The sequence below is a fragment of the Poromitra crassiceps genome, assembly GCF_964638095.1.
Source record: "Poromitra crassiceps genome assembly, chromosome: 25".
Classification (NCBI taxonomy): Eukaryota; Metazoa; Chordata; class Actinopteri; order Beryciformes; family Melamphaidae; genus Poromitra; species Poromitra crassiceps.
In genome coordinates, this window is record NC_139649.1 from 7,862,980 (window position 1) to 7,890,304 (window position 27,325).

At 47.2% G+C, this 27,325-nt stretch overlaps 1 protein-coding gene across 1 annotated transcript in view; it reads left to right on the forward strand.

Annotated features, from left to right (window-relative positions):
* Nucleotides 1-23,844, forward strand: part of adamts9 (ADAM metallopeptidase with thrombospondin type 1 motif, 9) — a gene marked incomplete at its 3' end in the record, with an annotated part of 38,555 nt that extends 14,711 nt beyond the window's left edge. The window contains exons 15-28 of the mRNA XM_083661024.1: nucleotides 1,329-1,446; nucleotides 1,619-1,714; nucleotides 5,023-5,189; nucleotides 5,478-5,607; nucleotides 7,053-7,179; nucleotides 7,458-7,671; nucleotides 7,773-7,937; nucleotides 9,542-9,703; nucleotides 12,238-12,357; nucleotides 14,893-15,000; nucleotides 15,681-15,848; nucleotides 19,065-19,313; nucleotides 22,748-22,909; nucleotides 23,656-23,844. Coding sequence (XP_083517150.1) covers nucleotides 1,329-1,446; nucleotides 1,619-1,714; nucleotides 5,023-5,189; nucleotides 5,478-5,607; nucleotides 7,053-7,179; nucleotides 7,458-7,671; nucleotides 7,773-7,937; nucleotides 9,542-9,703; nucleotides 12,238-12,357; nucleotides 14,893-15,000; nucleotides 15,681-15,848; nucleotides 19,065-19,313; nucleotides 22,748-22,909; nucleotides 23,656-23,844 — 2,175 coding nt within the window. The remainder of the gene's footprint in view (nucleotides 1-1,328; nucleotides 1,447-1,618; nucleotides 1,715-5,022; nucleotides 5,190-5,477; nucleotides 5,608-7,052; nucleotides 7,180-7,457; nucleotides 7,672-7,772; nucleotides 7,938-9,541; nucleotides 9,704-12,237; nucleotides 12,358-14,892; nucleotides 15,001-15,680; nucleotides 15,849-19,064; nucleotides 19,314-22,747; nucleotides 22,910-23,655) is intronic.
* Nucleotides 23,845-27,325: the final 3,481 nt, after the last annotated feature.

Below are 27,325 nucleotides of genomic sequence, written 5' to 3' on the forward strand. Positions count from 1 at the left end.
CTTCCCTTTCCTACCTCCTTATCCTCCCCCTGAAACCTCCAATACCCTCTGCTCCTCTTCTTCCCTTTCCTACCTCCTTATCCTCCCCTGAAACCTCCCATACCCTCTCCTCATCTCCTTCCCTTTCCTACCTCCTTATCCTCCCCCCTGAAACCTCCCATACCCTCTGCTCCTCTCCTTCCCTTTCCTACCTCCTTATCCTCCCCCCTGAAACCTCCCATACCCTCTCCTCCTCTTCTTCCATTTCCTACCTCATTATCATCCCCCCTGAAACCTCCCACACCCTCTCCTCCTCTTCTTCCCTTTCCTACCTCCTTATCCTCTCCCTGAAACCTCCCATACCCTCTCCTCCTCTTCTTCCCTTTCCTACCTCCTTATCCTCCCCCTGAAACCTCCAATACCCTCTCCTCTTCTCCTTCCCTTTCCTACCTCCTTATCCTCCCCTGAAACCTCCAATACCCTAACCTCTTCTCCTTCCCTTTCCTACCTCCTTATCCTCCCCCCTGAAACCTCCCATACCCTCTCCTCCTCTCCTTCCCTCTCCTACCTCCTTATCCTCCCCCCTGAAACCTCCCATACCCTCTCCTCCTCTCCTTCCCTCTCCTACCTCCTTATCCTCCCCCCTGAAACCTCCTATACCCTCTCCTCCTCTCCTTCCCTCTCCTACCTCCTTATCCTCCCCCCTGAAACCTCCCATACCCTCTCCTCCTCTCCTTCCCTCTCCTACCTCCTTATCCTCCCCCCTGAAACCTCCCATACCCTCTCCTCCTCTCCTTCCCTCTCCTACCTCCTTATCCTCCCCCCTGAAACCTCCCATACCCTCTCCTCCTCTCCTTCCCTTTCCTACCTCCTTATCCTCCCCTGAAACCTCCCATACCCTCTCCTCCTCTTCTTCCCTTTCCTAATGTACCTCCTTATCCCCCCCCTGAAACCTCCCATACCCTATCCTCCTCTTCTTCCCTTTCCTACCTCCTTATCCTCCCCCTGAAACCTCCCATACCCTCTCCTCCTCTCCTTCCCCCTCCTACCTCCTTATCCTCCCCCTGAAACCTCCCATACCCTCTCCTCCTCTCCTTCCCCCTCCTACCTCCTTATCCTCCCCCCTGAAACCTCCCATACCCTCTCCTCCTCTCCTTCCCTCTCCTACCTCCTTATCCTCCCCCCTGAAACCTCCCATACCCTCTCCTCCTCTCCTACCTCCTTATCCTCCCCCCTGAAACCTCCCATACCCTCTCTTCCTCTCCTCTCCTTCCCTTTCCTACCTCCTTATCCTCCCATACCCTCTCCTCCTCTCCTTCCCTTTCCTACTTCTCTTCTCTGCTGAGCAGCAAGCTGGATGTGACCATGTGTTGAACTCTAAAGCCAGACGGGACAAGTGTGGCGTGTGCGGAGGCGACAACTCTTCCTGCAAAACGGTAGCAGGCACCTTCAACATGGTCCACTACGGTGAGCTACATAACATTAGCATGATCATATCTTCAGTGGACGGAAGTGAATGCGTGGACGCTTTCAACCCATTCATGAATGTCACTACTCGTCCAGGATGTTGTTTCATTCATCTAAACACATTGTTCATGTTGTTTCATTCATCTAAACACATTGTTCATGCCATTCGCAGGCTATAACGAGGTGGTGCGGATACCCAGCGGTGCTACAAACATAGATGTGCGACAACACAGCTATTCAGGGAAACCAGAGGATGACAACTACCTCGGTAAGATGCGACACTTCGTCGGTACTTGCTACAGTCTTTGTGCCGCAAGTCCTATCAGTCTTGTATGGTGTCCAAAGGAAACACTAAATTAAGTTTTTTGTATAAGTCCTATCAGTCTTGTATGGTGTCCAAAGGAAACACTAAATTAAGTTTTTTGTATAAGTCCTATCAGTCTTGTATGGTGTCCAAAGGAAACACTAAATTAAGTTTTTTGTATAAGTCCTATCAGTCTTGTATGGTGTCCAAAGGAAACACTAAATTAAGTTTTTTGTATAAGTCCTATCAGTCTTGTATGGTGTCCAAAGGAAACACTAAATTTACTGTTTTGTATGCTAAAAACATGTACACTCTGACCTGTGTGTGAATGATGATGTTTGGCTCTCAGTGTAAACCTGGTGTAAAGCGTGGGGGCGTTGGCGTACTGTAATTGCTAACAATTTAATGAGGCAGAACTCAGATAGGCCGCTGGGTGCAAATGCATGGAGGTCAGTAAGTTTACGGGCTAGGTAGGGGTAGGTGTGTCTTTTTTTGGCTCGACTGCAACAGCAGAGGCAGCCCTATAAACGCCAATGACTGTCACTGACTGACTGACTGACTGACTGACTGACTGACTGACTAACTGACTGACGGACTGACTGACTGACTGACTGACTGACTGACTAACTGACTGACTGACTGACTGACTGTCTGAATGACGGACTGACTGACTGACTGACTGACTGACTGACTGACTGACTGACTAACTGACGGACTGACTGACTGACTGACTGACTGACTGAATGACTGACTGACTGATGATGTTACACCACTGGTCAGCCGTAGCACGTGGCACACCCATACACAGTCTAGCCATATTCACCTTATCATTTGCCCATATCAGGACGCTTCTGCATAACGTCATTTTGTAATCGTTATTCCGTTTTAGACCCGGAAGTAGATTACTCCCACCTTTATCATTTTTAGACTTTCCAAAAAGCTGTTTTCAAGCAAATAAACAAACCGTTATAAAGTTGTAATATTTTTTCGGATGAGAACGTAACATTCCAAATATGTGACCAGTTTATCAGAGTAACGCCTATTTGGGCATTTTTAACGAGCAGCGAGGACCGAGAGCGCTGGCTGTGTGACCGTCAGACTAGGTAGTATCTGTCAAGCCCTACTACTGGCAGTGAGAAAACACTGTCGACGTGCTTTTGTAACTAACGTTAAATGCCGACCGGGTAGCCTACAGCCATCGGCTCCTCGCAGCAGTAACGCTAAGAGCATGTCACTGAAGTTGGCCGCAGTGTAGCTGCTGAATGTTGCCAAACTTCATTCATAGTTTACACAGTTTACAAAGCAACCGGCCGGCTAAAGCTGAACCGGAAGAGCAAATACAACTGCGATCTGACACGGAAGAGAAAAAGTGGGCGTGGCAACATAAGGTGAATACTAGGTTTTGACCTAGTCTTGTTGGGTTCAGTGTTTGTGTGTGTCCTGTATGTCTGTCTGTCTATCTGCATGTCGGCGTGGACGTGGCAGCTGTGGCAGCCATTAGTGTAGTGTAAATGTCAACTCCCTACGGAGTTGGCAAGACATCTCCAGTAATAGACTGTAGGGAGTTGGCATATACATGTTAATACTTGAGCCAGAGCTCAAGATAGCCCTCTGGGTACCATTCCATCAAGGTCAACAGTAGGGCTGGGTCTCCTTTAAAAAGTGATGAGACAGACACGGTACCATGCCAGTACCCTTAAAATGATGATGATAGCAATAGATTACTTAATTTGATCGCTACCTTTTTTTCTCTACTTGCTGAACTGCCAATCACATACACCGTGCTCGACTTCACCCCCACACACTGAATGGATTGTACAGTAGCTGCTGTGGTAGTCGGCCAATCACACATCGCATTAGATTGAAGAATGCTTGTGGTGATTGGCTGCGAGCAAAACCATACAAATAGTCATTTTCTTTCTAGGTCTGTGTACAAAAAGGATCGAATGGTATCATTTGACTGGAGTAGTTTTGATACTACTTGGTACTGGGTTGTTATTTTGGTCGATACCTTAAAGGTATTGAGTAGCGATATAGCCAGCCTTAGTCAACATGTGTGTGTATGGGAGAGTGTTTTGTGTATATATGTTTTTGTATATGTATTTTTGTTGGGTGTGCTGCTGTGTGCACACACTCCCATACACACACACACTGTGTGTGTATGGGAGTGTGTGTGTGTGTGTGTGTGTGTGTGTGTGTGTGTGTGTGTGTGTGTGTGTGTGTGTGTGTGTGTGTGTGTGTGTGTGTGTGTGTGTGTGTATGTACAGTATGTGTTTGCCTGCCTGTTTGAATGGACACCTCCAAGCATCCAAGCAAGACCTCAAGCACTGTAGCTGACCATGCTTCTCCATGTGTCACACTAACTTGTGTGTGTGTTTTGTGTGTGGGAGCAGTCATGTGTGTGTGTGTTTGGATGTGTGTGTTTTGCGTGTGGGAGCAGTCATGTGTGTGTGTGTTTGGGTGTGTGTGTTGTGTGTGTGGGAGCAGTCATTATTGTGTGTGTGTGTGTGTTTGGGTGTGTGTGTTGTGTGTGTGGGAGCAGTCATTAGGGGCCCACAGTGGGGGTCTAAGGGGGGCCTGATTTTGCGGGAATGAGGGCCGGTCTCCGCGGTCATATTAGTGTAATGTGTGAAACGGCGAGGAAAGTAAAGGCAGGAAATTAGCTCCATAATCGCATTAGAGGGTGAACTGTTGAGCAGAGCAGGAGGCTGCTGGTCGCTGGACGGGACCTTTCTGGGAATAGAGGATTATTTTACTCCATGTATTAACTTCTGCTGCCTACTGTATGCCTTACTGTCAATGAAGACGTCAGCCATGGTGCTGCTGAGCTGCTCTGTCACTGTTTGCAGGCAAATACGTTCCACTGTCTTCTAAAAGTAGCTGATGTGTTATATTAGTTACTAGTTAGTATAGTATTATTGCCTAAAAGGTAATCTTTTCACAGTTTCTTTACGCTGTTTGATCAATGATAGGTTGAGCTCAATGTGATAAGGCAAGTCAAGTTCAAGTCAAGTTCAAGGCAATTCAAATTGCTTTACATAAAATGGACAAAAAGAAAAGAGCATAGAGAACACACAAAATGTGACAAGGTCAAATAGAAGGTCCAAAAGGTCACAGTGCAAAATTATGAGCATCATTTCTATGCTGTGAGTGAATTCATGTGCATATTTGTCTCAGTAATTGTGCTGAGCTTTGCATCGAAAAAGCCACTCACTCTGGCCCGGTGCTACAGCGTGTGACCGTTGTCGTGTCTCTCTCTCTCTCTCTTGCAGCTGTCTCAAATAGCCGCGGAGAGTTCCTGCTCAACGGAGAGTTTGTGGTCAGCATGTTCAAAAGGGAAATCAAAGTGGGAAACGCCGTCATCGAGTACAGCGGCTCCGACCACGTCATCGAGAGGATCAACTGCACCGAGCGCATCGAGGAGGAGATCGTCATCCAGGTAAATGGTCCATGTCACGACGATGGCTCAGTGTGCTAGGTGGGGCGTAGCAAAGCCACACACTGGCTTTGGAAAGCAAGCAGGCAAAAAAAGTGCTGACAAGGACGCCTCGGCTGCTCCGACACGTTTGACCTCATTGTAGACAATGTGGTGCTTGATGTTTGACGATCATCTCTAGGATGTAAGAACCTTTTTGAAGGAAAGGATAATCTCCTAAAATCCTACTGTAATCGCACGCTCGTGTCCCAGCCTGCAACTCGCTCTGCCGTCTCTCTCTCTCCCCTCCAGGTGCTGTCGGTGGGGAACCTTTACAACCCGGACGTCAGGTACTCCTTCAACATCCCCATCGAGGACAAAGCTCAGCAGTTCTTCTGGGACGCCTATGGGCCCTGGCAGGAGTGCAGCCGCCTGTGCCAAGGTGAGGAGGGCCAGAGGGGCTGACAGAGGAAGGTGACGACGGGGGTGGTAAATGAAATATGGCGTAGTGGGAGAGAAGGTGAGAGAGAGAGAGAGAGAGAGAAGGTGAGAGAGAGAGAGAGAGAGAAGGTGAGAGAGAGAGAGAGAGAGAGAGAAGGTGAGAGAGAGAGAGAGAGAGAGAGAGAGAAGGTGAGAGAGAGAGAGAGAGAGAGAGAAGGTGAGAGAGAGAGAGAGAGAGAGAGAGAGAGAGAAGGTGAGAGAGAGAGAGAGAGAGAGAGAGAGAGAGAGAGAGAGAGAGAGAGAGAGAGAGAGGGAAGACGTGGGAACGGATGAGAGACAGAGGCATGGGACTGTCTAGAGTGACTGGCCAAACTTGACAGGTCTGTGCTAGACATCATTGGTTTGGAAGCAGCTATCAAAGTTGTGCTTCGTAGTGCACTGCAGCAGGTCGCTTTTTGTGTGTGTGTGTGTCTCTTGACTGTGAACCATGTCGGGAGTACGTGGGCGTCTAGACTAGAGGTGGGTTGCAGGTAAACTCAAAAACCTGTTATGTGTTATGACTCCCAATGTTTGAAAAAAAAATGGCTTAGAAGCTTCTTTGTCCGTGAATCCCTTTCTCCGTCTTGCCTGGAAAACCAACAGAGGGTTTCTAAGAAAAGCCAAAGACTCTCACAGGAGGATAGACAGCTACAATGTGATGTCCTTGTGATTAATGTGGACTTTCTTGCCAGTGGTGCTCGCCTGGGACACGGTACCTTCTCATCATAGCACTGGGCTGCAAAACCCCCGGGAACATGAGGTGCTGATAAAGTAGCTGTTTCCTGGAACCCGCACAAGCTGGGGATCACTCCCTCCTACTGTACACTAGGTGTGCTGTGATCCAATCCAGGCACGTCGACGCAGAGAGAGTCAAGAAGAAGCACACACACACACACACACACACTCTGCTGCTGGTATCCATCAGGAGCTTTTGATGATTGATACTGTGCTTGAGCGAGCTGGTGTGTGGACCGAGATGACCTCTGGCAGGATCCATCAGATGCTGAGGACAGCCGGCGGTGGAGTCAGCTGGAATTTGATTTGAGATGAAGTCATGAAACCAGAGCTGGCAACACGCAGCCTCGCCATCAATCTCTGCAGCACCCTCGATTCCCCGTCAAAGACATGTCATGCAAAGTGGAGCGAGCTCAGTCCTCCTCCCCCCGAATAAGAGCGGGTTGAAAATGTGCAAAAGTCCACGTATCATTTCTGCATTTCTGCACACATTTGAGCAACATCCTTTTAGATCCTTGTCCGTAAAGGGTAAAAACAATAACAACAACGACAACCATTTGTTGCTGCCTTTTTTTTTGTTTTTTTGGTGCAGGCCACTCGAGGATTTAGGAGGAGAGAGTTTTGTGTTTCATCCTCACACCGTGTCCGTATCTGTCTTGTGTGTTGTGACAGGAGAGCGCAAGAGGAAGACTCTCTGTAACAGAGAGTCAGACAGGGTGGTCGTGTCGGACCAGAGGTGTCACGGCACAGACAGACCTGCCATCATCACTGAACCCTGCAACACAGAATGTGAACTAAGGTTGGTGTCACCTCTGCATTGCTCTCTCGCTTTGTCAGTCCACCTCACCACTCATTAACTGTATCAATTTAACGAACCTTCAAAAAGCCAATCAACCAATCAGCACTCTGTTTCTGCTTCCTAACTCCTGCCTAATCTGTCACTCCAAGCCGTTGTATCTATGTGTAACCGTTCCAATCAATCACCTTTGCTCGCATAAGAAATGGGTCAGGTAGAACTTCTGAGCAGAACTCTTTGAGCCTATATCCCTAACCTGTCACCCCTGACCCGTGACCCAGGTGGCACGTGGCCCGGAAGAGTGAGTGCACGGCCCAGTGCGGCCCGGGATACCGCACTCTGGAAATCTACTGTGCCAAAATCAGCCGCGCAGAGGGCAAGACCCAGAAGGTGGACGAGCGATACTGTAGCAACCAGCGTAAGCCTGACGACAAGGAGAGTTGCCGCGGCGACTGTAACCCAGGAGGAGGCTGGGAGTACTCGTCCTGGTCGGAGGTGAGACGTCCTGTTTGACCTGTATGTGTGAGGTTATCACAGGTCGTGTGTGTGTGTGTTGAAACTTGCTGATACCCAGAATGCATTGTGTTGTGTCGCAGTGCTCCAAGAGCTGTGGTGGCGGCACCCGCCGTCGAGGGGCAGTGTGTGGGAAGGGTGCCGAGGGCGGGGACGATGAGAGCGACTGTAGTCAAAGGGACCAGGTGGCCGTCCAACCCTGCAACGAATTCCTCTGTCCACAATGGAAGACTGGCGACTGGTCTGAGGTCAGTTTGGGTTTGTTCTTATTGTAGTTCCTCTAACCCAGGGGTTAGAGGGGTCTGTCTGAAACTCTGTCTGTCTTATTTGTTTCTGACTCTGAAAGTTCAAGGTCACTGTGACCTCATGACCGCCCATGCTCGTTAATGCAACGTCTCAGGAACGTCTTTGAGGGAATTTGTTCAAATTTGGCTCAAACATCCACTTGGACTCAAGGATGAACTGATTAGTTGTTGGTGGTCAAAGGTCAAAGTTCAAGGTCACTGTGACCTCATGTCCATCCGTTCCATCAAGGAAGGGGGGCGGGGCTAGGTAAAGGGGCCATAGCTAGGGATTGGAAGGTCGTAGAGTCGGGATTCGAGGGGTGGCAAGGGGGAGTGGGTGGTGGAAGGGGGTGTGGTAAGAGAAAGGGGCGGGACTATGGAAAATGGGCCATAGATAGGGATAAGACGTCTTACAGAGTTGGGGTTCGAGGGGGTTGTTAGGGGGAGTGGCTAGGGACATGTGGGTAGTGGGAGGAGCATGGTGAGGGAAGGGGTGGGGCTAAGGGAAAGGGGCCGTGTTGGCAGAGGCATACAACCCGCGAGGCGGTTATGTCTAGTTTCACTTCCATTCACTGAGCCTCCCCTGAAACTGTTTGGAGCCCCCCTGGGGAGGCCCGCCCACCTCCCACTTTGAAAACCCCTGCTGTAACCCCAAATATGACTTTGGTGGTACTTAGAATCTGCACTACCTGATATCATCACCTAATCATATTGATCATAAATCATATTGATAGAAAAATCAATAACATCCTGATGAATGAGCATGGCGAATAAGTAATCTGTGAGTTTCTGTAATGTGTGTAGAGAGAGTTATACAAGGCTTGTGCTTATATCTGTGAGGGAGACCTGGTGTTTACACTATGTAACTGGGTTTACTTCATCTAAAGAGGAACCGTCCCAAATGTAAATAGTTTTGGGCCTGTAGTGATCTTGGTCAAATGTGTAATCCCAATGTGGATCATGCATGTCTTAGCTGAGGGAGAGTTCCTCCCCACCTTCCACTGCGCTGCGTGTCGGGAAACGTGTTTTCAGAGTTAGATCATGCTTAACCCATTGATACCTGATGCAGCATTTGTGTGTATATCCCTCATTTGTGTGCGTATCCCTTTAAGAGCGCGAACCGTGTTAACGCGGTTCGCGGTCTTAAAGGGATACGCACACAAATGCTGCATCAGGTATCAATGGGTTAACTCACACAGTCACTATTGTAACTTAACTCCTGCACAGTTTACACATTATAGACCGAGAAGCTTGCAAGGCTTTGGGCAGCATTCCAGAAATATTTTGCATCTCCCATGTGGTGCTGCTAAATACAAACACGCACGCACACTGCACTGTATACATACACACTGTACTCGCACACATAAACACACACTCTCGCCCTGTTTTCTGGCTCCTTCCAAAGGCCTTTTATTTTGAAATCCTCATATCCTGCTTTACGCCGGACCAAGGGTTCATGATCTGTTGTGCACTAGAATGCCAGCCAGACCAAAGATTGCTAACAGCCAGTGCTAACAGTGCTAACAGTGTCAGTACCATGTCTAACATGTGAAACGTGTACCTTACAGTGCCTGGTGACATGCGGGAAAGGCTACAAGCATCGGCAGACCTGGTGTCAGTTTGGGGAGGACCGTCTAGACGACCGCTTCTGTGACTCGTCTAAACCTGAGGCGGTGCAGACGTGCCAGCAGCAGGAGTGTGCGTCTTGGCAGGTCGGACCCTGGGGACAGGTGAGTCGGCCCCGCTGCTCGTACCGGTCATGTTGCTGTGTGGTATCTTTGGTGTAAGGTTGTCAAGAGTTGGTCCATGATGAGGGGAGAGTGATGCAGTCTTACAGGTGGCAAGACCGATAACACCAAACATAATATTTGGTGTTGTTCCATTACTACCAAAACAAGAGACGCTTACTTATTATTATTATTATTATTATTATTATTATTATTATTATTATTATTATTATTATTATTATTATTATTATTATTATAATCAGGCCTTTTTGCTGTTTTGGAATGAAGCGTCCAAAACATATGAATTATGTTTGGTGTGTGTGATCACACCTAGCATTGTGTAGCCTTACATGGACATGAGCTATACTTTACTTACTGTACAGTATGTGCTAAGCTTGGCCTGTTTCCCACATGTTGTACAGTAATTTATGTGAGAGTTCTCCCTGAATCTGCAAAACTCCCAGGTTTGGCTATATTGAGGAGGACATACTGTCATGTTTTATCTGTGCTTGATACGGGTCTAATATTAGAAAATGGGTTAGTGTGTTCTTCTGTGTAAGTCCTCCAAGATGCTAGTTCTGCTATCTGGATAAATAGCCACTGGGTTCATAGTTGACCACAGAATTCTGTCCAGTTGGATAGGAAGCATCACAGGGGCTGCTGCTGGCATTTACAAATGATCTTACTCCTCCAATGAATTCTCCCCACATGTAGACCAATGGCAGGGCATAGATAAGCTAAGCTCGTCATTTAGCACTATGCCCTATTTACTCGCCTGCAGACAGATAGGCCGGCCTGCCAAAATAAACATAGCAAATCTCTAGGCAATGTGGGTCGCCCTCCACAGAGGCTTCTGCATATACGTATCTGAGGAAATAGATTATCAAGTCTGTAACCTAAAAAGGCAACAATCTGTGTGTGTGTGTGTGTGTGTGTGTGTGTGTGTGTGCGCGTGCGCGCGCGTGCCCGTGCATGCGCACACACACGTGTGTGTGTGTGTGGACACAGAGAACCAATCACCCCCCCACCCCCAACCCAAACCCTTGGGCCCTGACTCCCCCATACCATCAGGGGGCGTGCTCATGTTAAGGTATATTTGAAGCCGTTTAATGAAGCATGGGCGAATGGTAGCTGAAGTTGCCGGGTAGGTAGAGAGCGCGGGGTAGGTAGAGAGCGCGGGGTAGGTAGGTAGAGAGCGCGGGGTAGGTAGGTAGAGAGCGCGGGGTAGGTAGGTAGAGAGCGCGGGGTAGGTAGGTAGAGAGCGCGGGGTAGGTAGGTAGAGAGCGCGGGGTAGGTAGAGAGCGCGGGGTAGGTAGAGAGTGCGGGGTAGGTAGGTAGAGAGCGCGGTGTAGGTAGGTAGAGAGCGCGGGGTAGGTAGAGAGCGCGGGGTAGGTAGAGAGTGCGGGGTAGGTATGTAGAGAGTGCAGGGTAGGTAGGTAGAGAGCACAGGGTAGGTATGTAGAAAGTGCGGGGTAGGTAGATAGAGAGCGCGGGGTAGGTAGAGAGTGCGGGGTAGGTAGGTAGAGAGTGCGGGGTAGGTAGGTAGAGAGCGCGGGGTAGGTAGGTAGAGAGTGCGGGGTAGGTAGATAGAGAGCACGGGGTAGGTAGAGAGTGCGGGGTAGGTAGATAGAGAGCACGGGGTAGGTAGAGAGCACGGGGTAGGTAGAGAGCGCGGGGTAGGTAGATAGAGAGCACGGGGTAGGTAGAGAGCACGGGGTAGGTAGAGAGTGCGGGGTAGGTATGTAGAGAGTGCGGGGTAGGTAGGTAGAGAGCGCGGGGTAGGTAGAGAGCGCGGGGTAGGTAGAGAGCGCAGGGTAGGTAGAGAGCGCGGGGTAGGTAGAGAGTGCGGGGTAGGTAGGTAGAGAGCGCAGGGTAGGTAGAGAGTGTGGGGGAGGTAGAGAGCGCGGGGTAGGTAGAGAGTGTGGGGGAGGTAGAGAGCGCAGGGTAGGTAGAGAGTGTGGGGGAGGTAGAGAGCGCAGGGTAGGTAGGTAGAGAGTGCAGGGTAGGTAGGTAGAGAGCGCAGGGTAGGTAGAGAGTGCAGGGTAGGTAGGTAGAGAGCGCAGGGTAGGTAGGTAGAGAGCGCAGGGTAGGTAGAGAGTGCAGGGTAGGTAGGTAGAGGGTGCAGAGTAGGTAGAAAGCGCAGGGTAGGTAGAGAGTGTGGGGGAGGTAGAAAGCGCAGGGTAGGTAGAGAGTGTGGGGGAGGTAGAAAGCGCAGGGTAGTGTAGCCACTGACTTGGCTACAGTGGAAAAAGGATGATCTACTCATGCATGATGATCTGTGAGGCTCTTATCTGCTTGGCACTGAGCTGAGGATGCTTGCCAGGGGAGTGCAGGGAAGACAAGCGAAGAGAAGAAGGCTTTTTGTTGTCGAGGTTCACGTCTCCATTTTTGGAGGTGGAGATTCGCTTTGTTGGCTTAAATGAAAAGCCTTTTCCCCCTCTGTCTCTCTCTTCTCTTTCTCTCCATTTTCTCTCCATTTGCTACTTTTTAACTTATACTCCCCGTCCCCCCATTTCCTTCTCCCTGTGTGAACCCAGTGCACTACCTCGTGTGGGCCAGGCTACCAGATGCGAGCGGTGAAGTGTGTGGTGGGCTCCTACGGCGCCGTCATGGAGGACACCGAATGTAACGCCGCCACCCGGCCCGCTGACAACCAGGTAAGAAAGTCCTTTCTTACTTGCGTGTCTTTTCTCCATCATCTCTCTAACGTCTCCTCTCCCTCTCCTCACCCGCAACTGCCCACAATCTCCCCATCTCTCTCTCTCTCTCTCTCTCTCTCTCTCTCTCTCGCTCTCTCTCTCTCTCTCTCTCTCTCTCTCTCTCTTGCTCTCTCTCTCTCTCTCTCTCTCTCTCGCTCTCTCTCTCTCTCTCTCTCTTGCTGAGAGAGGAACAGAGGCGGGTTGTTCCTTTGTTGGGTCTCAAACGGGTCCATACTGAGAGGCAGGAAGGAAGCATCCACCTTCACACACACACACACACACACACACACACACACACACACACACACACACACACACACACACACACACACACACACACACACACACACACACACACACACACACACACACACACACACAGTTTCATTGCCACCTGGTCTCAATAAGGCCATGTTGTCTGATCTAGTCTCTGGTCTAGAGGGAGAGCCAGAGGAGGGGGGTGGTACTGGCCTCACTATCCCCACATGGAGACCCACAGCTGGCACTGTCTCTCTCTGACAGACTCCCTCAAAGCCTCCCAGCTGCAGGGGGCACTGTCTCTCTCTGACAGCCTCCCAGCTGCAGGGGGGGTCCTTCTTGGTGTGAGGTGGCAAGCTGAACTGGCACAACCTTGGTATTATAAGGTTCTTCTAGCATACCTTTTTGTCAAAACTGAGTTAGTTGCATGAACCTATTCTATGACTGCCTGTTGACATAGGTGACGGTGTGGTGTTACTTTTTTGAAAATAGTGATTTTTTTAAAGTGTCATTTCCAAAACAAAAGGACCCATCTCCATTTAAATCACTGGATGCTGAAAACTGATGCTCAATATCTCAGAACTATCCTGAAGGCAGATAGATTCTAAGATCACGGCTGCCTCCAGGTAGAAGGTACTGTGACTGTTGGGAGGAGCATAGGACAGGGATGGCCAAGCAGTTAAAAACATTACAATGTTATCCCTTGGAAAAACAGGCTTCATTACGTCTTACGTAAGGGACACTTTGAGTCTGGCAGAACTAATGCTTGTCTTGTGTTTCCCGTTAGTTTGGATCCCTCCCCTCGCCTTAGCCTTAAAACACCTCTTAGCAGAGACATCTGTTCTTGGACGTTTTTAGAGTCGCCCTGACTGTAAGTCCTAAATAATCGTAATTCACAGCTAACGGCACTGGTTTCACTTCACAGACTTTCTTCAAGACGTGCTTGTTTGGATGGAGCAACCTTTTATGGAGCCTCTTTTGTGTGCCACTTACTTATCAATACGTTTAACAGCCTCGCTGAAGAGAGTCGCTAACAGTTTCAAGTAGTTTCTTCTCATCCCTTCCGTCCACTGGTTTGGAAGGTAGATTCTGCGATGTTCACGTGTCGGATGGAGAGTTCCACTGGCTTAGGGTTGAAACGTTTTGTGGGCTGGTTGGGGGTTTGGTCTGGTCTGGGAGGGGCGTAAAAAAAAAACCCATGTCAGAGGGCTGAGCATGCAGACTCAGGAGGATGAGGCCCCCCTCTCTAGTCACAGCAGCTCTTTAATTCCGCTGCCTGGGCCCGGCAGAACCAGTGACCCTGAAGCGGCCATCCCCCCACCTCGCTGTGGTTCAGCCAGCCATGAAGTGGGCCACCAGCAGACCAGGCCAGGCTGCCCATCATCCAACCACCAGGCCAGACGCCGGGGCCGGGGCGCGGGAAAGATGGAAGCATGGGTGGGGGGGCGGGGGGGAAGTGAGAGAAGGATGCTGTAGGGGAGGAAAAACGTTCCCACACATGGTTTTGGAGAAACACTGAAGATTCATCAACACCTTTGTGGGACCTAGCATACATTTTGTAAACACATTTACTGTAATACACATAAACCCCACATACGTGCACCAAAGCGTGGTACTACTTCTATGACTTTTGACCAGTCATATTTTAAGAGTTTCTACATGTATAAAAGGAACAGAGTGTGTGTGTAAGGCTGTGTGGCGTACAGCTGCTTTCCCGCTGCCATGGGGCCTATTTGCTTCCGCTGGGACGCGGAGTGTGGAATGTGGAGCCCACTCAGAGCCTGTGCGACCTGATTTAGGCCCTCACCCCTGGGGCTGGGGGTCAGAGGGCACCAGAGGGCATGGGGGGGGGGGGAGGGGGGGTTGGTGGGTGTGGGTGTGGGGGAGGAGCTTAGGACCACGCCAGCATTGGCATTGGAGCCCTGAATACCACTCCACTATGAGCTGTTATGACAGGGATCAGGGCTTTATGCTGAGCGGCTTAATGCCACAATCCATAGTTTGAACTGGCGGGGGCGGAGCCTGCTCACGTTGTTTTGCTAAGGTGGGGGGGGGGGTGGGGGGGGGGGAGGGGTTGACGGGAAACACAACCACTCTCAAACACATGGCTGCAGGAATATATTTTCAGTTGTTGATGACCGACGCTCAGAAGAGTTGTTTCTAATATTCAGACTTTGCTCTGAATGTATTATTCACTGTTTCTAATCAACACAAGTGTGTTGTTCCCTCTGGTAGGACTGTGAAGTGGCCCAGTGTCCCAGCAACCACCCCGTTCCCCCTGAGCCCAAAGTGCCCTCCCAGCAGGCCCACAAGACCCAGTGGCGCTTTGGCTCCTGGACGCAGGTTGGTTTTCCTACTCCACATTTTGCCAATCGACTGTTAGTGTTGTCTCTTAAAGTAAGGTTCACTCCCCAAAAAAAAAAAAAAAATGCATTATTAGTTTGTATGTCAATATCACACCCAGTGAGTTTGCTTGTGCAGCTCTGTCTGTAGCAGCCTTACAAAAAGCCTTCCAATCAAATGAATCCACACAGCGTAATCCAAGTGTTCTGAAGCCAAATGATTGCATTGTGGTCCCAAAAGTTCAACGTTGACCTCAGTGCCTCCTAGATTTTCTCTATTTACGGAGCTCTGCTCACCCTAAATCGATCTGGTGGAATCGTGCTGCCTTCAAGTACTCCTCGTAAGCTCATGCTTCTGAGTTGTAATATTGTTAATACAACTTATGATTTATTCCAGTATTTTTTTAGTTTGAAGTAACAAAACGTTGAAACAAAAGTAGCTTAAGTTAACCGGTGATTGGACTATGCTGTTTGGAGGTTTTTACCCTTTTTGATGTTCATTCACTCCAGTTGTTTTGGAGAAGGCTGCTATGGCACAGTCCTGGCAAATGTGCTGTGTATTATATTGACGTACAAACGTCACTAGTGTTTCAACTGACATGAGGATGAGTAGATCAGGAACACATTTAAATTTCTGGGTGAACTATTCCTTTACCATTTCCCCTATTCACTCACCAACAGTGCAGCGCCAGCTGTGGCAAAGGGACACGGATGCGCTACGTGAGTTGCCGTGACAACCAGGGTGGGGTGGCAGAGGAGTCAGCGTGTGCCCACCTACAAAAGCCCCCCGCTAGGGAAGTGTGCTCGGTGGTGGCCTGCGGACAGTGGAAAGTTCTGGAATGGACCTCGGTAAGGAAATCGCCACATCATCTTTATTTACCGGGTCTTATTTAACCTGCTTGTCGTGTCATTTATTAACATTTTCAAATGATTAAGCTGCTGCAAATACTGTAGACTGGTAAACCATACTGATCACCTGACCTTAGCCTGGTAAACCATACTGATCACATGACCTTAGCCTGGTAAACCATACTGATCACATGACCATAGCCTGGTAAACCATACTGATCACGTGAACTCATATTCTGTTTGGTTCTGTGGCTCAGTCTGGCCTCCAGCCCGGCGCCCACAGTGATTTCAGTGTGCAGTAGTACTTGCCTTGATAGACAACTCCTTCGACCAATCAGTGTCACCAAATCCACTTGGAAGAACAGCGAAAACGTCTTTATCCCCCAAGAAGCTCCGCTGGTGCATACTCTTGCTGTTGTTTAATTGTTGTTATTGAGTCTATTTACTGCAATAACTGCACTTACGGCTGTGTTGACTCTACTAACGTTAACGTTAGTTAACGCTTGGGGAGCTGCCATACTGTGTTGCCAGCAGCATCCCTGATTGGCCGGTTATGTTGTCAACTACAGGGCAGGTCTCTGATTGGCCCGTGGACTTTGTCATTTCTGAAAATCGCTGGGGGGGGGGGCGGACCAGAGGCCAGACTGAGCGGCAGAATGAAACAGAATGTGGTTTCACGTGATCAGTATTAGTTTACTAAATTGACTTCAGCTCAACCTATGTTTGACAATCTGGGAAAAAAAAAAATATTGGAAAAGGGCTTTTGCTGGCGAATCTGTTAACATTTCCCTGGGATCTGCACCTCATTAATACATTACACACACATTGCGTTGTTGATTAACTTTCATTGTGCAGAGTGAATATTGCCAAGCAGCTGTTAGTCTTGCCTGGGAGGTTTATTTATTTCCATGTGTTGATCATCTGCAACACTCTTGCATTATTTCACACCTCCAGAATCAGTACGTCTGCACACGCCATGCGTACATGTTGCTGTTTGCAGGGATGTGGAGACAGGGGGCGGGGAGGCGTGGCTCTACTGAGGCCTGCTAAAAGGCTGGAATGATTCTAGTGCAGGATAGTGTCTGTGTGTGTGTGTGTGTGTGTGTGTGTGTGTGTGAGAGAGAGAGAGAGAGAGAGGGGTTGGAGTGAGGCACTGTAGAGTCTGAGGCAGGGAGATGCGAGGGGCTGCAGTGAGGGGCTCCAGTCTTGTTTACAGATGGTTCTCATCAAACAGAGTGCTGCTGGTGATACAGTGCAGCTAGACTGCAGCTCTGGCCACCATACAAACACACACGCGCGTGCACACGCACACACACACACACACAACCATACAAACACACACGCGCGTGCACACACACACACACACAACCATACAAACACACACGCGCGTGCACACACACACACACACAACCATACAAACACACACGCGCGTGCACACACACATACACACACACACACACACACACACACACACAACCATGCCAAAGACACTCGCTGACCCCCTCGACAGGAAGTAGTTCATCCCAAGGCCTCATATGATGAGCCAATGAGACCTACCCCAGCCTTACACACACACACACACACACACACACACACACGCGCACACGCGCACACACACACACACACACACGCACACACACGCACACACACACACAGACACCTGTTTTTGAACGGAGATTTATTCTGCATTCCATTTGCCTCGGAACGTGGAAGTTCCAGCTGGGAATGACGTCACAGCCAAATTGACCGCACTCCAGTAAAACAGTCTGAAAACCAGCCAGGGTTAGCTCCAGCCTAGTCTCACATGGTCAGACCGTCCGTCGCTGCGGAGGCTCTGAATTACAAGTCAGCATTTCCGTGTTTTCCCGCACAAAAGGTTGCGGCAAACCTCTGATTGGCTGTAACTGAAGTAACCGGCTGTCTGCGTGCATTGGTGCATCGTTGAAAATGTACCGCCCCATGAGTTGCGTCACACAAATAAGGAGGTCCGTGGTTGGTCAATTCATATTATGCAATTTGTTTTGGTCTTAGAGGGCGATCCTTAACCACTTTTCAAGAGTTGTGCAGCAGACATACTGTAGATATCTACTGTACCTATGGCTGACCACTGCGAGACTAGCTCTATAGCCAGGCTAGCCATTGTTACCAATAACAGCTGATAACAATACCTCAGTTCAAACCTCACTGCTGCAGTCAGATCACTGCTAAATTGCAGATGTGATTGTTAGAGATTTGGTCCAAAGCCTCTGCCAGACAAATAAGAACAGAAATGTTAATAAACAGTTTACTACAGCTTTCACTGCTGCTGATGATGCGGCAGCTGCCATCTTGGATTTTGAGGTCGGGGTTGGTGAGGTTCCTCCGACTTTCCGGGTAGGAAATCCGCGTTCAGGTGACGATCCAGGAGGCGTTCCTGTGTGTGTGAACTGGGAAAGTTCCAAGTTCCCAGTTCAAATGGAATGCAGCATTAGATCAACACCACAGTAATTGATCTAGCAGTGATTGAGTATTGAGAATAGGTGTTGTTATCAGGGCCTACCACAACCTACTGTGTGTAATCCAACAGCCAACAGCATCAGCTAATCTCGCATACTGTAGCTACTGTGTTTTTAAATCCCTCTTTCTGGAATTCCCTACTGCTCCCTACTACAGTGCAATGTAAACTTCTGGACAATATCTCCCATCACCAGGCTAGGTTTCAGAGCAGACAGCTGTTGCTTTCATATAATAGATCTCCTTATGCAAGCGAGAAAGTGGACTCTACTAGTAGGGAGAAGGTAACTGGAGCAGCGCTAGTGCTTAGCAGAAGATCTGCTTTGTGTCACGTTCCTGAAGGGAGAGGGATGCGTGCTTGGGTCAAGGTCCTTTAAGGAGATACTGCACCGTCAGTTAGTTCTCCCATGAGTTTTTGCTAAGTCTGGCTTGAGGAGTAAATATGGTGAAAGTTGCAGTGATATATTTTTCTCTTTGACAGGGATGAGTTTTTTGTTTTGTTCCTGAGGCCAAGGATTAAATCAATGCTCAATTAATCAATATTATTGACCAATATTATTTGATTGATCTGTGTGTGTGTGTGTGTGTATATATATATATATATATATATATATATATATATACACACACACACACACACACACACACACACACACACACACACACACACTGTATACTGTATATATATATATATACACTGTATAATGTATGTTTGTGTCTCAGTGCTCAGTAACCTGCGGCCAGGGGAAGACCACACGACAGGTGCTGTGCGTCAACTTCAGTGACCAGGAAGTGAGTGTTAGCGAGTGTGACCTGGATGATCGTCCCACCACGGAGCAGGACTGTGCCATGTCCCAGTGCCCGTCCCGCTCCAGCGAAGCGCGGCCTTACCCGTCCTCGCCCAGCGGAGGCAGCAGGAACAACCTGCCCTGGAGTCAGAACATTCAATGGCGAACCGGACCCTGGGGCGCGGTGAGGGATCTTATTTACATATTGAAATGTTCTCCTCTTTACCCTGATTGAACGTAGCATTTCTGCTTCCCTCGTGCTGCAGGCACCTTGGAGGGATTTGCCAATACAACATAAGCCATTAGAACAACTCGGGGATATTTATCGACGAGATTTTTGCCAAGCTGGACCTGATTTGCTCCGTTCGCCTGCAGCTTTGAAACGTCGTTTACAGACGGGTGTCAGCAACGTAACGGGGGGGGGGGGGGGTGGATTACACCGGAAGAAGCACCCATATTTCACGTAAGGCATCATGGCAGCTAGAAATAAGGTGGATAGTAGGGATGGGCATTTCTAGCAAAAACACTATTCGAAATTCGCTGGCCAAATTCGAATTTAATTCGAAATTCGAAAAAAAAAAAAAAAATGTTTTTTTTTTTTTTTTTTGTGAGTGAAATGTTGCATTGTCTCCCCTGATTCTAACTCTACGGCTTTATTAATTAATATAAAAAGCTTCTGCTGTGGATTTTCAGCTCAAACAAGCATTGCACCACTGAAGTAAAGAACATGTTACATGACATTGACATTTTCGAAAATAAAAAACAGTTTTGACAATCATGAGTGGTTCATTAAATATTTAGTAGGCTCAGGTCTGAGTGCCAAAGGGGTGCCAAAGTCACCCCCTCTCCCTCTTCATGGGATTTCATCCGCCATTCATTTTTCCATAAACCTTGCTTAAAATGCTTATAAAAAAATTTTACTTGCTCAAACCAAGCGATTTGACTATACTTAGAATCAGGGGAGACAATGCAACATTTCACTAAAAAAAATTTTTTTTTTTTCTTTTTTTTTTTCTTCAAATTTCGAATTTCAATAATAAAAGTCGACCTTGATAATAACAACGATTATTCGAAAATTCGAAATTCGATGCCCATCCCTAGTGGATAGGGGACGCTTTAGCAACATTTCAAATGTTAATTGAAATTCCTTGATTGCTGGACTCCTTGGGACAAGTCGCATCTACAGTATACGTACATATAGGCCACTCCTATTTCCGCCCACAAGTTTTTTTTCTCTGCTTTTTTTCTTTACTGCCAGACCCAAGGAACTACGTCACTAGTGGGAGAGGACATATTACAATAACAATATTGGGTTTTGATGCAGGCTTGGACAAACACTGCCGAGTAGTATATGGCTATAGTTTGCAGAAGGAGGATGATCAGAAGTTTTGTTTGATGTTGTTCTAAAAGCTGTTCCTTCCTTGGGGAAATTGTTTCTGCTCCATCTCTGTTTCTGTAAATCATCTCGTTCACAAGCAAAATGCATGTAGCAGTTTGTGCTAACAAGGCCAGCAGATAACCACCCCCCCCCCCCCCTGTAATCACACCCTGTGCATAACTACCGGTGTGTACTACATCTCTACTCTGATGACTTGTTTCCAAATGAAGGGTGTTGCTTATTTAATTTCTATGTGTGTCATTTAAACTTACCCTGGTGGTAACTGTCCTTCTTGAACTGAAGCTACGCTCTCGAAGCCCTGCTCTCTCTTTAGGCCAGCCACTCTCTCTTTAGGCCAGCCCTGCTCTCTGTTTAGGCCAGCCCTGCTCTCTTTTTAGGCCAGCCATGCTCTCTGTTTAGGCCAGCCCTGCTCTCTCTTTAGGTCAGCCCTGCTCTCTCTTTAGGCCAGCCACTCTCTCTTTAGGCCAGCCCTGCTGTCTCTTTAGGCCAGCCCTGCTCTCTCTTTAGGCCAGCCCTGCTCTCTCTTTAGGCCAGCCACTCTCTCTTTAGGCCAGCCCTGCTCTCTCTTTAGGCCAGCCCTGCTCTCTCTTTAGGCCAGCCCTGCTCTCTCTTTAGGCCAGCCCTGCTCTCTCTTTAGGCCAGCCCTGCTCTCTCTTTAGGCCAGCCCTGCTCTCTCTTTAGGCCAGCCACTCTCTCTTTAGGCCAGCCCTGCTCTCTCTTTAGGCCAGCAGCCATTGTGATGTAAGAACAGCTTGACCTGCTGGCAGCCAGAACCGCTCACCCCCCATAGTTCTCTTTCTCTTTATTGTTTATTTTTAAAACTGGGTTAGCGATAGTCTGTGTCCAAAAATAACTCTGGCCTTTTCAATAATTCTGGGAAACGATGAAAGTTATTTCTGGTCACTCTTCCTTCCTCTATCCTGAGGATATGTATTTTAATATGGCAGTAAAGCATAGTCGCTCATTCTGCATTGTTGAGACGACTCTTACTATTGTTCGGTGAATTGGTGCTGTTTTGTATTCACACAGGGGCCGCATGCAAAATGTGTGTAGCGCACGTTCATTCATTCATTTGTGTACTGTCTGTATTTCCTGTGCTTGTCTGTGCACATAGAGTTTCTGCAGGTTTCAACAAGTTACCTTTTAAGACCTTTTAAGACCAAATTTAAAACCTATGTATTATTATTATTATTATTATTATTATAAACCTAGTATTGTACTGGCAAAAAAAAGTACGAAGGATATGAAGGAAAATTGGACTTTGATGCTCCCCGTGTGAAGAACGTTGTTTGTTTTTCAGACTTCCCATGTGACTCTAATGCCTTTATACCCAACGTTGCTACTTGCTAACTTCACTGTTTTCTTGGGGACGGGCTTCAAATTGGATGTTTTATCCGGCTTCAACCGAGCACTAAATTCACTGTTCTCAAGCCAGATCTCATTGAACTTGCACTTATCCGTTTTAGACCAAAGTAATCATAGCCCACACACCACATCTAGTTTTGTTACAGTGTGATCAATAAAATTCCCCCCAAAATCACATTTAAAAGCGAGACTGAAGTTCATGCAACTTTCTAAAAGTGATGGTAACTTCATATCCCAAACCATTTCTAAGACCTGTACAAAATCGTACGCAAGACATTTGAAGACATTTGAAGGCCTAAAATTCGGATTATTGGATTCAACATTTTATTTTTTATTTGTTATTAAAAAAAAATCTCCAGATTTTTCTCCCCCCCAATTCTACTTGGCCAATTCCCCCTGCTGTCCCCGGTCGTTGCTCCACCCCCCTCTGCCGATCTAGGGAGAGCTGTATACTAGAACACGCTTCCTCCGATACATGTGCAGCCGCCAGCCGCTTCTTTTCAGCAAGACGTAGCGTGTGGGAGGATCACACTATTCCCCCCGGTTCCACTCCCCCCGAACAGGCCGACTAGAGTAGACCACCCCCTTCCCACCCGCAGACACGGCCATTTGTGTCTGACCAAGTACCGCCGCCAGGAATTGAACCCGGGTCTCGGCGGTATTAGGCGAGTGCTTTTACCTCTACACTACCCAGACGCCCTGGATTTGAGCATTTTGAAGACTTTTTAAGGATCCGTGGAAACCCTGTACAGTATACTGTATGTGTTTGGGGTGTAGCAGCTGCAGCTACACCATGCACCTGTGTCTGGGAAACATCTAACTGACGGCCTGCTCTCCTCTCCCCGTGATGTCAGTGCTCCAGCACGTGTGCCGGAGGTTTCCAGCGGCGCGTGGTGGTGTGCCAGGACGAGAATGGCAACCCTGCCTACAACTGTGAGGAGCGCAGCAAGCCCATCGAGACGCGCTCCTGTGAGTCTGGGCCCTGTCCGCAGTGGATCTACGGCAACTGGGGAGAGGTAAGAGAAACGCCATGTTCTAGTTTTCCAGCTGTACTCTGGGCACCAGCTTACAGCTGTACTCAGGGCACCATCTTACAGCTGTACTCAGGGCACCATCTTACAGCTGTGCTCAGGGCACCAGTTTACAGCTGTACTCAGGGCACCAGCTTACAGCTGTACTCAGGGCACCAGCTTACAGCTGTACTCAGGGCACCAGCTTACAGCCAGCTGTACTCAGGGCACCAGCTTATAGCCAGCTGTACTCAGGGCATTGGCTTACAGCCAGCTGTACTCAGGGCACCAGCTTACAGCTGTGGTCAGGGCACCAGTTTACAGCTGTACTCAGGGCACCAGCTTACAACTGTACTCAGGGCACTGGCTTACAGCCAGCTGTACTCAGGGCACAGGCTTACAGCTTACACTCGCTCAGGTGGTGTGCTTTGAGAAGAAGTATTAATTCGAGAAAACGTTGGGATTCTCATTCCCTTTTGAATGATTGTTGTGCCTGTTTTTGAAATTGTGTGTGGGCCTGTAAATGCATTATCAGCCAGTCAGAGGGCTTGTTTCTGTGTGTGGAGGCCTGTAAATGCATTATCAGCCAGTCAGAGGGCTTTGCTCCCAGTCGCTATTGTTCACAAACGCCAGATCTATTTTCAGATGAAACGACTGCCCCAGATCTTCCCTCACACACTCACACACCTTTCTCCACCATACCTGTCTCTCTCCACACAACCTCTCCTCCTCCTCCTGCTGTCTGTCTGCAGTGCACCAAGCCGTGCGGGGGTGGCATAAAGACCAGGCTGGTGGTGTGCCAGCGGCCCAACGGCGAGCGTTTCAACGACCTGAGCTGCGAGATCCACGACAAGCCACCGGATCGCGAGCAGTGCAATACGCAGTCGTGCCCGTCTAGCCCCCACTGGAGCCCAGACCCATGGAGCTCGGTACGGTCATAAAAAAAATACTCTATACCTTTTTTTTTCACCACTCACCCTCGCATTTTTCCCAGTCATTCTCTTCCACCTCACAAGGAAATGCAGTGCCTGCAAACTGTTTCACTGTAAGCATGACCAAGCCAAACAGACAGTGCCGCACATGTCTTAAAGGGGCGGGATACTTTAGTGCTTTTTGCACTGGACAAATCACACTCTTGCTTTCATCTTCATCTTTTAACCCCCTCCCCATCCCACCCCTTTGGTGCCTGTGATTGGTCGTCGCTCTCAAGACAGTTGGATGATTTCTCTCTGTTGCACTTAACATTGAAGATACACTAACGAGATATATGCCAAAAAAGTACAACATGACACAATGTTTCATTGCCAGCTGTGTGACCATAGGAACATTTTATTTGTGTGTCGAGTTACCATAAAGCTGTTGTTGGTCCTTGTTACAGTATTGACAAATTCAGGATCACTTTGTATCACAATCAAAGTTAGTTTGTAAAATATTGTTTTTAAAGATAATTTATTAAGATATTTTTTCCTTTTTTTTTTTTTACCTTTTGTATATAGCATTAACCTTAAAAAGTGTTTTATTTTGTGTCTTAGCTTTTTGTATTCGCACACTTAGCCAATCGTTGTTCATATGCAAATAGCGATGAATGTTTTTGTATATCAGGAATATACGATGCCTTGTTTTTTTTTTGTTATCATCCAAAGATTAACCCAAAAACTTTTGGTGCTACGCAGCGCAGGACATTCTGTTATTCCAATATGAACCTTGAAAGCGCTAACCTATGGGACCTGGGCTATGTACTTTGGAGAAGTATACATCTTTGAAATGCTAACGCTGGCTATTGTATCGAGAATTCAAACTGTCTCAAGGCACATGTGGTTTGTTAGACAGAAGAGTTACTAATCTGAATTTGACACTTTATTTTACAGTTCTGCTAGGAAATTAACAGTAGTGTGGCTCAGAAATGACTCTAAAGCTCCTGAAACGTCCATTTAATATAGAATGGAGAAATCACAGCACAAGTCTCATTCTTCCTGAGCAAACAGCCAGTAAATAGTTGCTGTAATAGGACTGTAAAATAAAGTGTTTCACCAGTTTTGTGGTAATTAGAACTAATAGCCATTGTATTACAGTTTGGCAGAGGGTTTTGCCCCAGACTTCCTTAGTGTGGCTAAACCAATAGGTTCAAAGCTCTCTGCTCCAAAGGTGCTTGATATGAGTATATTTATATTGTGTTAGACAATGTTTGCTTTGTAAATAGTAGGAGTTGCTAAATATGCTATGCTCAACAATACCTCACTTGGAACAAAACACAACTCAACTAGTCATTAAACTATGATAACCTACACTACAATGGTGCTTTGGCAAAACAAGAGACAACAACCTGAGATTATATATATATATATATATATATATATATATATATATATATATATATATATATATATATATATATATATATATATATATAAACAAACAATTCACAATCAAATTTATGGTTGGGTAGGTGTTTACTGTGTCACCTTGCTTTTTGATACTGATTTTCTTTTCTATATTTTACTTCTTTCCATGAACAGTTTCTTAATTGATTAATTGATCAAATACTTTAGCTAAATGGAAAGTGTGTCATAGATTTTATTAAAACAAATATTTGAATTGTCTTCATATACCCATCAAACAACTTGCTTCACTTTAAGAGAATGGTCCTGTTGTAATGTTGTATTTTGAACACGCGATACCACCTGTGACCACAGGGGAAGTTAATAGTGTTTTGTATCCGGAGCTCATACTCTGAGCCAACCTAATGTGTCTACCTCAGTCTCTGTTATGATTGCCCCCCCCCTGCCGTATCTCTCTCTCTCTCTCTCCCTCTCTCTCTCTTCCTCACTCTCTCCCCCTCTCTCTCTCTCTCTTGCACTGGAGGGATTTTTGCTGGCTAAGATTAACCATGCATTGTTGAGGCTCTGCAGTGCAGATGATGGCCCTAAGCACAGATCCAGGGTGTGTGTCATCTTCTACCTTGCATTGCTCACCATCCTTTTGGCGGGGTAGTGATTTGAAAACTGATCCAGAATCTGTGGTTAGGGCCAGCTTTTGCCTGCAGCCCACCCAGTCGACTGTATCTCCTCCTGGTCATAAATGTCTGTACTGACATCACACCTTATTTTAAGGGCCTGTTAACACAGCAGTGAGTACATATCTTACCACACATTGTTTACTAATGAGAACTATCGCTTGTAATGACTCCCACATGTGTGATGGTAAGACAGCATAAGATCAGATCTAGGCTGATTCAGAACATAGTATTTACATATCAGTCAAATATCCTAGTTATTATGCTGTAGAATCTTCCTGTATAGTTTCAGTCTTGATTCTAGGCTGTTTTTCTCCTTGTGGCAACTGTTTTACTCCTTGTGGCCAAGTTCATGGTGCAAATAGCAGTAGCCTACACAGCACAGTACATCCATACCACCATATCAACAGGCTCTTCAAAATAAGTCTTTTTTTTTTTTATGCCTCTCATTCAAAAATGGCAGTATTAGTCTGTGTTTCAAGAACATTTCTGTATATTTATGTAATTACTTGTATTTATTGCTACTTCATTATAATGTCATGTCAATATTTAATTTTTTATGGATTTGTTGAATTTCTGTTCATTTTCAGAAAAGGTTACGATTAAAGTGAAGTAGAGGTACTATTTCAAGGCTTCTTTCATTCTTATTTGAACAAAACATTTGATGTCGACTTCCCACATCAAGGGCCTAAAACGTCTACCATCGTCAACCACCACCATCACCATCCATATGCCTTGATGATCATCGTTTGTGAAGTGCACTTCTGCACAGAGATTTCTTCACTGGAACGTTGTTAACTTTGACGGCATCATGGGATACTAATGTTCTGAACATAGGACCAACAAATTCCACAAACCATCTCCTGAACAAGGCAGTCGTTCTTGATGAACTTAGCGGCAGTTCTCTCAGGAGGAAAGCGGACACTAAACTCACACCCCGGAACACTAGAGTCTGAAAATAGTTGGAATAAATGAGATAATTGCTACAAAGGAACCACTAACGGACATGTAAAAACATTTATTAGTACGAGTCTCACTGCTTTGCCTCCTACTTTGTCGCCCTGTTAAAAGGTTTGGCTACGTTATGTACACTTCAATTTAAACGTTGTAACACGAGATTACCGGCTTGAGCTAATTACAGTGTGAACATGGATGTGGAAGTGGCCTATATTATTTAGGGCTTACCCTATGGATTTGATGAGAATATCTCAACAGAGAGAGAGAGAGGCCTGGCAAACGGCGTACACAGCAGTCCTCCCAGCGACTCTTTTCAAAGGGCTGTTTTCATTGAATGAAAATGCACAAATCACTGAGCAATATCTTTGTTATTTTACGAGGTCACGACCTCTACTACTAACAAATTATGCTTTTACTGTGTGTGTGTGTGTGCCGGGAGTTCAAAGCTCTTT